This window comes from Salvelinus namaycush, chromosome 3, assembly GCF_016432855.1.
Source record: "Salvelinus namaycush isolate Seneca chromosome 3, SaNama_1.0, whole genome shotgun sequence".
In the NCBI taxonomy this organism is placed as follows: domain Eukaryota; kingdom Metazoa; phylum Chordata; class Actinopteri; order Salmoniformes; family Salmonidae; genus Salvelinus; species Salvelinus namaycush.
Window position 1 is genome coordinate 84,282,956 of NC_052309.1, and position 12,035 is coordinate 84,294,990.

The 12,035-nt window shown below is 53.3% G+C and overlaps 1 protein-coding gene across 1 annotated transcript in view; it reads right to left on the reverse strand.

The window, feature by feature from the left end:
• The window catches only part of LOC120044085 (dynein assembly factor 5, axonemal-like), a 120,688-nt gene that overhangs the window by 36,582 nt on the left and 72,071 nt on the right, over positions 1-12,035 (reverse strand). The window contains exons 11-12 of the mRNA XM_038988673.1: positions 4,068-4,211; positions 1,543-1,711 (exon numbers count right to left, since the gene is read on the reverse strand). Of these exons, the coding sequence (XP_038844601.1) occupies positions 1,543-1,711; positions 4,068-4,211 (313 nt within the window). The remainder of the gene's footprint in view (positions 1-1,542; positions 1,712-4,067; positions 4,212-12,035) is intronic.

Below are 12,035 nucleotides of genomic sequence, written 5' to 3' on the forward strand. Positions count from 1 at the left end.
GATATACCACCCTGCATACCACTACTGGCTTGCTTCTGAAGCTAAGCAGGGTTGGTCCTGGTCAGTCCCTGGATGGGAGACCAGATGCTGCTGGAAGTGGTGTTGGAGGGCCAGTAGGAGGCACTCTTTCCTCTGGTCTAAAAAATATCCCAATGCCCCAGGGCAGTGATTGGGGACACTGCCCTGTGTAGGGTGCCGTCTTTCGGATGGGACGTTAAACGGGTGTCCTGACTCTCTGAGGTCATTAAAGATCCCATGGCACTTATCGTAAGAGTAGGGGTGGTGGGTTGGCTAAATTCCCAATCTGGCCCTCAAACCATCATGGTCACCTAATAATCCCCAGTTTACAATTGGCTCATTCATCCCCCTCCTCTCCCCTGTAACTATTCCCCAGGTCGTTGCTGCAAATGAGAACGTGTTCTCAGTCAACTTACCTGGTAAAATAACGGTAAATAAAATAAATAATAAAATATGTAGCAAATATTGTATACTATATTGACAAGATAGTCAAGTGACCCGCACTAACAATAGAAATACATGTCCTCAAATATGGAAGTCAGGGTGGAGGCGGCGAGATCAGGTGGGACCATTCTAGCCAATGAGAGGGCAGATACGCATGTGAACAACAGGCCATAGAGATAGATAGAGGACTCATCTATATATCTGTGCCATTATAGAGTCTGTGACCGAAGGGCAGCACCATTGAAGCCATTTCCATTTTAAAGTAGTCAATTTTCTTATTCTTCATTGGCCGATTGCTCCAAAATCATAGGAATCCCCACCCAATTGTCTACTTTAAAATGGTGGAAGCCCTCAATGGCAATATCCACACTAAAACGGGTTATATCCATGATGAGTCCTCTCCCTATGACAACAGGCACAACTCCAAAATGAAGTTGTATTTTTTAAAGTTGCGTAAATGCAACGTGTGTCCACTTATATCAGTAAATTCGTAACAACCTAACCATTGCGAAACTTTAATTTGATCAAATAAGCCTCACTTAGCAAATGAGCAATTCCATTTTTTGTTGACCAAATTCGACACTCTCCCATTGACCAAAACTTCCTCCCTTCTTGGGCTTATTTTCGTGGAAAGATTTTGGGCGGAGTAAACCTCTTGCTTCGCCTCTTCCTCTCTGCCTTTGGTCTCACATGATTCTGACAATAATGTGGGTTTTAGTCTCACCTGATTGACCAGATATGACTGTTTGGACAGTAATGGGTTGGTTCCAGATTGGTCTTCTGATTGGACAGAATTGACCTGTATTCTCACCTGATTGGCCAGCAATGTGGCTATATGCTCACGTGATTGGCCATCGATGTGGCTATAGTCTCACATGATTGGCCAGAGATGACCTATAGCAGAGCTCTCCAACCCTGTTCTTGTAGGTTCTCTCCAACCCTAATCTAGCACACCTGATTTGAATGAATATCTATCTGATCAGTTGAATCAGCTTAGTTACAACTGGAGTTGGATGTAAAACCTACAGGAGGGAAGGCTCTCCAGGAACACGGTTGGAGAAGCCTGACCTATAGTCTCACCTGATTGGGTGGCGATGACCTGGAGCTGCAGTCTCTGGGGGGAGTAGCTGGTCCAGGTCTTCTGAGAGGCTGAGAGCCACTGGAGCAGCTGATCCATGTGCTGCCTGTAGAGGTCAGCTACTGTAAGCAGAACCTGGACCTTACATAGAGACACTACGCTCTGCTCTGCCTGAGAGAGAGAGATGGAGAGAGACAGAGAGAGAGATGGAGAGGAGAGAGACAGAGAGAGAGAGATGGAGAGGAGAGGAGAGAGACAGAGAGAGATGGAGAGAGAGAGAGAGAGAGAGAGAGATAGAGAGAGGGAGAGAGATGGAGAGGAGAGAGACGGAGAGAGATGGAGAGGAGAGAGACAGAGAGAGATGGAGAGGAGAGAGACAGAGAGAGAGAGAGACAGAGAGAGAGATGGAGAGAGAGAGAGAGAGATAGAGAGAGAGATAGAGATAGAGATGGAGAGAGAGATAGAGAGAGAGAGAGAGAGAGAGAGAGAGAGAGATATGGAGATGAAGAGAGCGAGAGAAACAGGAAGGGAAGGTGAGAGAAACAGGAAGGGAAGGTGAGAGAAACAGGAAGGGAAGGAGAGAGAAACAGGAAGGGAAGGAGAGAGAAACAGGAAGGGAAGGTGAGAGAAACAGGAAGGGAAGGTGAGAGAAACAGGAAGGGAAGGTGAGAGAAAGTGACACATTCCATAAAATGTTTATGTTGCAAGTTTAGATTACATCCAGAAACAGAAGCATGAACAGTTTAGATTACATCCGGAAACAGAAGCATGAACAGTTTAGATTACATCCGGAAACAGAAGCATGAACAGTTTAGATTACATCCGGAAACAGAAGCATGAACAGTTTAGATTACATCCAGAAACAGAAGCATGAACAGTTTAGATTACATCCGGAAACAGAAGCATGAACAGTTTAGATTACATCCGGAAACAGAAGCATGAACAGTTTAGATTACATCCGGAAACAGAAGCATGAACAGTTTAGATTACATCCGGAAACAGAAGCATGAACAGTTTAGATTACATCCGGAAACAGAAGCATGAACAGTTTAGATTACATCTGGAAACAGAAGCATGAACAGTAACTTTACCATGGAAATAATCACTTTCCAAAAACTCTGTAAACAATGTGCTTCACATGCTCTTAGTCTGATACATCAAAGCACTCCGATGCAAACACTAACACATGTACCCATACAGAAAACAATCAGGAAGCATACATCCCATAGTCACAATAAACATCAACGGAGAGGAAATGAGCAGAGTGAGAGAAAGGAGTGTGAGCATAGTGTTGTCTCTTCAGGACAGAGGAAGTGACCTCGAGGGGCGCGTTATGGTCCCCCTTATGGCCCCCTTGAGGGGAGGCGGGGATGGACACTGTCTGATTGACTGTCCTCTAGAGTCAACAGTGTTAACCCCCTGCGAAGGGAGCCAACCCCCCCACAAACCCCTGACTGGAAGCTCCTTTCTGGGAAAACTAGCGTTGCCATTCCCACTGGGAGGCGGAACAGCGTCCAGGAATGCCCAAGGCCATGCTCTCCCTCCCGCCTTCCCCCCATGTCCCTGTCCCTATTCTTCCTCCCAGTTCCAAACAGGACACCGTTTCTGCAGACAGACACAGACAGTCAGACTTAGAAGGCCACTGAGTGGTCAGTCATTCATCCGTTGGCCAGAGTGCAACTCCACTTCCCGCTCCTCTCCTCGTAGACCTGCTATTAGCATACAGTCCAAACAGACAGACTAAACTAAGACATAACACCAGACAGACTAAACTAAGACATAACACAGGGCTTTGACAGTCTTCTGTTTCTTCCGCCTCTTCTCTATGTTGTTAAGTTTTATTCTGGGTCAAGTTAGCCGGACGACGAGTGTCCTTCGCGGCAGGATGGTGCTCGCATGGCATGTAATGGCAGTAGGCGTGAGGAAAGATGGCGCTGGGGATGATTCTCTCTCTCTCAAAACCGCCTCCTTTCACCCTCGGCAACGGTTTAAACTAGTTCCACTCCAAAGGTGCAATTTCTGACTAAATGGGTAATTACAGTAGACTGTTGAGTTCCACTGTGCCCACTTTGAACCAGGGCTAACACTTACATTCTTCAAATAGCTTCTCTGGCCCGCTATACAAAACATACCCACAGCTGTAATAAACAAGGAGGGGGATGGAAAGAAAGAGGGCAGGGAAAAAATGGTAAAAACATTCTAGATGTCAGAGCAGAGAAGGAGAAGAGTAGTTACACAGGTGAGGTGGGTTGTGGGTTATAAACGTTGAACCCACAGGGGAGGGGAGGCCTGCCTTGAAGACAGAGAGGATCATGGGATTGCTCGTTAGAGCCACTGGGTGAGGCTGTGTGTGTGTGGGTTTGTGTGTGTGTGTGTGTGTGTGTGTGTGTTACCTGGGCAGTGAGCTGGGGTTTGATGTATGGGTGTGTAGACATATGTGTGTGTGTCCATGCAAGCATGCTGGTGGGGTTGTGTGTGTGTGTGTGTGTCCATGTACTGTATGTGTGTGTATGTGAGCACATCTTACCTTGTCAGTGAGCAGTGGCTCAGTGGAGAGGCTCTGGACAGTAACCAGCACCTGTAACAGCTGTAGACTGACAGAGCAACAGTCCTTCTCACACACAGACAACAGGACATCCACACAGGACAGCAACTGGTCCAGATACACCGCCTGGGAGAAGGAAGGAGAGACAATTCTAATTCAGCCCTTTATTGGGTAAATATCATACATTACACAAACACATTTAAATATCAGCCCTCACACAGACCGGGAGAGAGAGGGAGACGGAGATAGGGGAATGTGTAGATTGAGGTGGAGTGTGAGAGAGGGGTGAGAGAGATAGGTACAGAGAGAGATAGGTACAGAGAGAGAGAGATAGGTAGAGAGAGAGATAGGTACAGAGAGAGAGATAGGTACATAGGGAGATAGGTACAGAGAGAGGGGTGAGAGAGATAGGTACAGAGAGAGGGATAGGTAGGTACAGAGAGAGAGATAGGTACAGAGATAGATAGGTACAGAGAGAGATAGGGAAAGAGAGATAGGTAGAGAGAGAGAGATAGGTAGGTACAGAGAGAGATAGGTACAGAGAGAGATAGGTACAGAGAGAGATAGGTACAGACAGAGGGAGTAAGAGAGAGGGAGTAAGAGAGGGGGAGTAAGAGAGAGATAGGTACAGAGAGAGGGAGTAAGAGAGGGGGAGTAAGAGAGATAGGTACAGAGAGGGAGTAAGAGAGAGACTGCAGTGCTACAGTCTGATGGTGCATGAGAAGCCCCTGACCTCTGTTCCTCATACTGTCATACTGTTAAATGAGGGAAAAGTCAATGGCGTGACCGCTCCCTTCACCACCAGCCTAGAAGCTAGATTTATTTTCTCTGAACTATATCCGCCCTCTCCCCTATCCCTCCTTCTGTCTCCCTCGCTCACACTCCTCTCCATCTGCTCCCTCTCACCTCTCTCACGACACGCCATCCTCCCTTCCACCCTCAGTTCTGATACTCTCTCTGTGTGTCTCTCTCTCTCTCTCTGTCTCTCTCTCTCTCTATGCGTATCTCTCTCTGTCTCTCTCTCTCTCTCTCTGTGTCTCTCTCTCTGTCTCTCTGTCTCTCTGTCTCTCTGTGTCTCTCTCTCTCTCTCTCTCTCTCTCTCTCTCTCTCTCTCTCTCTCTCTCTCTCTGTAGGGTGAGCTCATGTTTAGACAAAGGCCCTCCACTCGGACCAATTTCCATGGCATCACCGGGAGCACAGCCTTGTTTCCTGTTTTGCTGTGGCCTGTCATTAGAGAGGAGGGGGAGGGAGGGGGGAGGCAGCCTCCAGGTGTTTGCTTAGGGAGAGAGGGGGTGTATTAGGGAACGGAGAGAGATGGCCAAGAGTCTGTACGCACGCACACACACGCACACACCTCATCCCTCCCATTCTCCATTATGACAAAACATCTGCCCAGTGCTCAAAGCAGGCACTAGGAGGAGCACAACACTGTCTTTCCCAAGCAGCCAGAGAGCGGCCAAAGAGCGGCCAGAGAGCGGCCAGAGAGCGGCCAGAGAGCGGCCAGAGAGCAGCCAGAGAGCGGCCAGAGAGCAGCCAGAGAGCGGCCAGAGAGCAGCCAGAGAGCTGCATGCCACTTCAGTGGGAAGGAAAATAGATCAAAGCTAAATAAATAAGATGGAAGAGCAGTGAGTCTATGACAGGGATGGAGAGGAGAGACTAGAGGGTCAGGACTTCCAGGGCTGGAGAGGAGAGACTAGAGGGTCAGGACTTCCAGGGATGGAGAGGAGAGACTAGAGGGTCAGGACTTCCAGGGATGGAGAGGAGAGACTAGAGGGTCAGGACTTCCAGGGATGGAGAGGAGAGACTAGAGGGTCAGGACTTCCAGGGATGGAGAGGAGAGACTAGAGGGTCAGGACTTCCAGGGCTGGAGAGGAGAGACTAGAGGGTCAGGTCTTCCAGGGATGGAGAGGAGAGACTAGAGGGTCAGGACTTCCAGGGCTGGAGAGGAGAGACTAGAGGGTCAGGACTTCCAGGGCTGGAGAGGAGAGACTAGAGGGTCAGGACTTCCAGGGCTGGAGAGGAGAGACTAGAGGGTCAGGACTTCCAGGGCTGGAGAGGAGAGACTAGAGGGTCAGGACTTCCAGGGCTGGGAGAAAAATGTGTTTATTTTACATCAGTGAGCTGGGGGTTAGACACACACATACTACGGACACACACATTATGCACGCACACACACTTTTGACTCAGGGATCCGACAGGGAGTCAGGTTTGATATTCTAAAAGAAAGTGAGCATTGAGGATAACCTGTGCTTCCTTAGTCCCCCTGTCTGGCCTGGGCTTCCCTGGGGCCTCCCCCTCACCTCTCTGGGCTTCCCTGGTGCCTCCCCCTCACCTCTCTGGGCTTCCCTGGGGCCACCCCCTCACCTCTCTGGGCTTCCCTGGGAGTTCTCCCTCACCTCTCTTGGCTTCCCTGGGGGTTCTCCCTCACCTCTCTGGGCTTCCCTCACCTCTCTGGGCTTGTGACTCAGTTCTCCCCTCCTGTGTGCTTACTCACTTCACCCCCCCTGTAGAGTGTGGACGTGCTCACAGTGGATGGTGTGGATACCCATAGAATGTCTAGTTATTGTATTTCTTTGGGGATCCCCCTCTTTACAGCTCTGCAGCTCACTATCATGGGAATAAAGCAGAGAGAACGTGGAGGTTCTCTGTTCTCTGTTCTGTTCTCTGTTCTGTTCTCTGTTCTGTTCTCTGTTCTGTTCTCTGTTCTGTTCTGTTCTCTGTTCTGTTCTGTTCTCTGTTCTGTTCTGTTCTCTGTTCTGGTCTGTCCTCTGTTCTGGTCTGTCCTCTGTTCTGGTCTGTCCTCTGTTCTGGTCTGTCCTCTGTTCTGGTCTGTCCTCTGTTCTGGTCTGTCCTCTGTTCTGGTCTGTTCTCTGGTCTGTTTTGGTCTGTTCTGGTCTGTTTTGGTCTGTTCTGGTCTGTTCTCTGCTGTGTCTGTTCTGGTCTGTTCTCTGCTGTGTTCTGTTCTGGTCTCTGCTGTGTTCTGGTCTGTTCTGTTCTGGTCTGTTCTCTGCTGTGGTCTGGTCTCTTCTGTTCTCAGCTGTGGTTTGTTGTGGTCTGTTCTGGTCTGTTGTGTTCTGGTCTGTTCTCTGCTGTGGTCTGGTCTGCTGTCATCTGGTCTGTTCTGATTTGTTGTGGTCTGTTCTGGTCTGCCACAACACCCCTAGCAGCCCAGGATGCTGTAGGGAGGCAGCCCAGGATGCTGTAGGGAGACAGCCCAGGATGCTGTAGGGAGGCAGCCCAGGATGCTGTAGGGAGGCAGCCCAGGAAGCTGTAGGGACACAGCCCAGGATGCTGTAGGCAGACAGCCCAGGATGCTGTAGGGAGGCAGCCCAGGATGCTGTAGGGAGGCAGCCCAGGATGCTGTAGGGAGACAGCCCAGGATGCTGTAGGGAGACAGCCCAGGATGCTGTAGGGAGACAGCCCAGGATGCTGTAGGGAGACAGCCCAGGAAGCTGTAGGGAGACAGCCCAGGATGCTGTAGGGAGGCAGCCCAGGAAGCTGTAGGGAAACAGCCCAGGATGCTGTAGGGAGACAGCCCAGGATGCTGTAGGGAGACAGCCCAGGATGCTGTAGGGAGACAGCCCAGGATGCTGTAGGGAGGCAGCCCAGGATGCTGTAGGGAGACAGCCCAGGATGCTGTAGGGAGACAGCCCAGGATGCTGTAGGGAGACAGCCCAGGATGCTGTAGGGAGGCAGCCCAGGATGCTGTAGGGAGGCAGCCCAGGATGCTGTAGGGAGACAGCCCAGGATGCTGTAGGGAGACAGCCCAGGATGCTGTAGGGAGACAGCCCAGGATGCTGTAGGGAGACAGCCCAGGAAGCTGTAGGGAGACAGCCCAGGATGCTGTAGGGAGGCAGCCCAGGAAGCTGTAGGGAAACAGCCCAGGATGCTGTAGGGAGACAGCCCAGGATGCTGTAGGGAGACAGCCCAGGATGCTGTAGGGAGACAGCCCAGGATGCTGTAGGGAGGCAGCCCAGGATGCTGTAGGGAGACAGCCCAGGATGCTGTAGGGAGACAGCCCAGGATGCTGTAGGGAGACAGCCCAGGATGCTGTAGGGAGACAGCCCAGGAAACTGTAGGGAGGCAGCCCAGGATGCTGTAGGGAGACAGCCCAGGATGCTGTAGGGAGGCAGCCCAGGATGCTGTAGGGAGACAGCCCAGGATGCTGTAGGGAGGCAGCCCAGGATGCTGTAGGGAGGCAGCCCAGGATGCTGTAGGGAGGCAGCCCAGGATGCTGTAGGCAGACAGCCCAGGATGCTGTAGGGAGACAGCCCAGGAAGCTGTAGGGAGACAGCCCAGGAAGCTGTAGGGAGACAGCCCAGGATGCTGTAGGGAGGCAGCCCAGGATGCTGTAGGGAGGCAGCCCAGGATGCTGTAGGGAGGCAGCCCAGGATGCTGTAGGGACACAGCCCAGGATGCTGTAGGGACACAGCCCAGGATGCTGTAGGGAGACAGCCCAGGATGCTGTAGGGAGACAGCCCAGGATGCTGTAGGGAGGCAGCCCAGGATGCTGTAGGGACACAGCCCAGGATGCTGTAGGGAGGCAGCCCAGGATGCTGTAGGGAGGCAGCCCAGGATGCTGTAGGGAGACAGCCCAGGATGCTGTAGGGAGACAGCCCAGGATGCTGTAGGGAGACAGCCCAGGAAGCTGTAGGGAGACAGCCCAGGATGCTGTAGGGAGGCAGCCCAGGAAGCTGTAGGGAAACAGCCCAGGATGCTGTAGGGAGACAGCCCAGGAAGCTGTAGGGAGACAGCCCAGGATGCTGTAGGGAGACAGCCCCGGATGCTGTAGGGAGACAGCCCAGGATGCTGTAGGGAGGCAGCCCAGGATGCTGTAGGGAGACAGCCCAGGATGCTGTAGGGAGACAGCCCAGGATGCTGTAGGGAGACAGCCCAGGATGCTGTAGGGAGACAGCCCAGGATGCTGTAGGGAGACAGCCCAGGAAGCTGTAGGGAGACAGCCCAGGATGCTGTAGGGAGACAGCCCAGGATGCTGTAGGGAGGCAGCCCAGGAAGCTGTAGGGAGACAGCCCAGGATGCTGTAGGGAGACAGCCCAGGATGCTGTAGGGAGGCAGCCCAGGATGCTGTAGGGAGGCAGCCCAGGATGCTGTAGGGAGGCAGCCCAGGATGCTGTAGGGAGACAGCCCAGGAAGCTGTAGGGAGGCAGCCCAGGATGCTGTAGGGAGACAGCCCAGGATGCTGTAGGGAGGCAGCCCAGGATGCTGTAGGGAGACAGCCCAGGATGCTGTAGGGAGACAGCCCAGGAAGCTGTAGGGAGACAGCCCAGGAAGCTGTAGGGAGGCAGCCCAGGATGCTGTAGGGAGACAGCCCAGGATGCTGTAGGGAGGCAGCCCAGGATGCTGTAGGGAGGCAGCCCAGGATGCTGTAGGGAGGCAGCCCAGGATGCTGTAGGGAGACAGCCCAGGATGCTGTAGGGAGGCAGCCCAGGATGCTGTAGGGAGGCAGCCCAGGAAGCTGTAGGGAGGCAGCCCAGGATGCTGTAGGGAGACAGCCCAGGATGCTGTAGGGACACAGCCCAGGATGCTGTAGGGAGGCAGCCCAGGAAGCTGTAGGGAGACAGCCCAGGATGCTGTAGGGAGACAGCCCAGGATGCTGTAGGGAGACAGCCCAGGATGCTGTAGGGAGACAGCCCAGGATGCTGTAGGGAGACAGCCCAGGAAGCTGTAGGGAGACAGCCCAGGAAGCTGTAGGGAGACAGCCCAGGATTCTGTAGGGAAACAGCCCAGGATGCTGTAGGAAAACAGCCCAGGATGCTGTAGGGAGACCCCACCAGACGTTTAACATTGTAACACACCAGCAGACACCGACACCAACACAGCCATCAGTAGGTGTGTGAGAGGAGAGGTAAAAGTGTAGTGGATATAATCATGTGTCAGACACACCTGGAGCCTGACTGGTGCTCCACCTGGTGCTGTGCCACTGCACACGCCACGGGGCCTCGTAACACAGTGTGTGTGTCTGACACAAATACACACTGACATACTGAGGGAGTTGGGGATTCATTACCACCCCCCCACAACTTCTGCCGGTGTCATGGCAACAGGGAAACAGATACACCCCTGGAGCTCAGACCCGGACCTCTGACCCGGTTGTGTCAGTCCACAGGTGAGGTGGCAGCCACGCGTACGGGTACGGTAAGCCCAACCCACCACCGCACTCCTCCTTTCTTTCCTCTCTCTTTCAGCGAGATGAGCAGGCCACAGCTGTCAGCGGCCATGACATCAGACAGAGGAAACATGTCAGAGTGTGTTTGGCTTTTCTGAGCGACAGTAAATTGGCCGACATGGCGTCACCACGTCACGCAAAGGACAGCCGCTTCCAAGTCTCTCGGCAGCATTTGCACAGAAGACAAGATAAAAGAAAACAGAGCCTCTCCTCCACTACTCTCCTCCTCCCCTCCACTACTCTCCTCCTCCCCTCCACTACTCTCCTCCTCCCCTCCACTACTCTCCTCCACTACTCTCCTCCTCTCCTCCTCCCCTCCACTACTCTCCTCCTCCCCTCCACTACTCTCCTCCTCCCCTCCACTACTCTCCTCCTCCCCTCCACTACTCTCCTCCTCTCCTCCACTAGTCTCCTCCTCTCCTCCACTACTCTCCTCCTCTCCTCCACTACTCTCCTCCTCCCCTCCACTACTCTCCTCCTCCCCTCCACTACTCTCCTCCTCCCCTCCACTACTCTCCTCCTCCTCCACTACTCTCCTCCTCCCCTCCACTACTCTCCTCCTCTCCTCCACTACTCTCCTCCTCTCCTCCACTACTCTCCTCCTCCCCTCCACTACTCTCCTCCTCTCCTCCACGACTCTCCTCCTCCCCTCCACGACTCTCCTCCTCTCCTCCACTACTCTCCTCCTCTCCTCCACTACTCTCCTCCTCCCCTCCACTACCCTCCTCCACTACTCTCCTCCTCTCCTCCACTACTCTCCTCCTCCCCTCCACTACTCTCCTCCTCCCCTCCACTACTCTCCTCCTCCCCTCCACTACTCTCCTCCTCCCCTCCACGACTCTCCTCCTCCCCTCCACGACTCTCCTCCTCCCCTCCACGACTCTCCTCCTCCCATCCACTACTCTCCTCCTCTCCTCCACTAGTCTCCTCCTCTCCTCCACTAGTCTCCTCCTCCCCTCCACTAGTCTCCTCCTCTCCTCCACTAGTCTCCTCCTCCCCTCCACTAGTCTCCTCCTCCCCTCCCCTCCTCCCCTCCACTACTCTCCTCCTCCCCTCCACTACTCTCCTCCTCCCCTCCACGACTCTCCTCCTCTCCTCCACGACTCTCCTCCTCCCCTCCACGACTCTCCTCCTCCCATCCACTACTCTCCTCCTCTCCTCCACTACTCTCCTCCTCTCCTCCACTAGTCTCCTCCTCTCCTCCACTAGTCTCCTCCTCCCCTCCACTAGTCTCCTCCTCTCCTCCACTAGTCTCCTCCTCCCCTCCACTAGTCTCCTCCTCCCCTCCCCTCCTCCCCTCCACTACTCTCCTCCCCCCTCCACTACTCTACTCTCCTCCTCCCCTCCACTACTCTCCTCCTCTCCTCCTCTACTCCACTACTCTCCTCCTCTCCTCCACTACTCTCCTCTCCTCCACTACTCTCCTCCACTACTCTCCTCCTCTCCTCCACTACTCTCCTCCTCTCCTCCACTACTCTCCTCCACTACTCTCCTCCTCTCCTCCACTACTCTCCTCCTCTCCTCCACTACTCTGGCTCAGCACTTTGACAGTGCCTTGCTGTGTCATGTTATGTCTGTTAACTGCCCGGTTGTAAATACTCCTTCCCTTCACCTACGGGCCTTTCTCTCACATCTGCAGATGTGAGAATAGTGCCGTAGCCACGGCAACACCACAATGGCCCTCAGCTGTAGAGTGAGAGCGTGTCTCTATTATGTACTAATAGCTTCATGTCTGTGGGTGTGTTTTATGGTATGTCCTATAA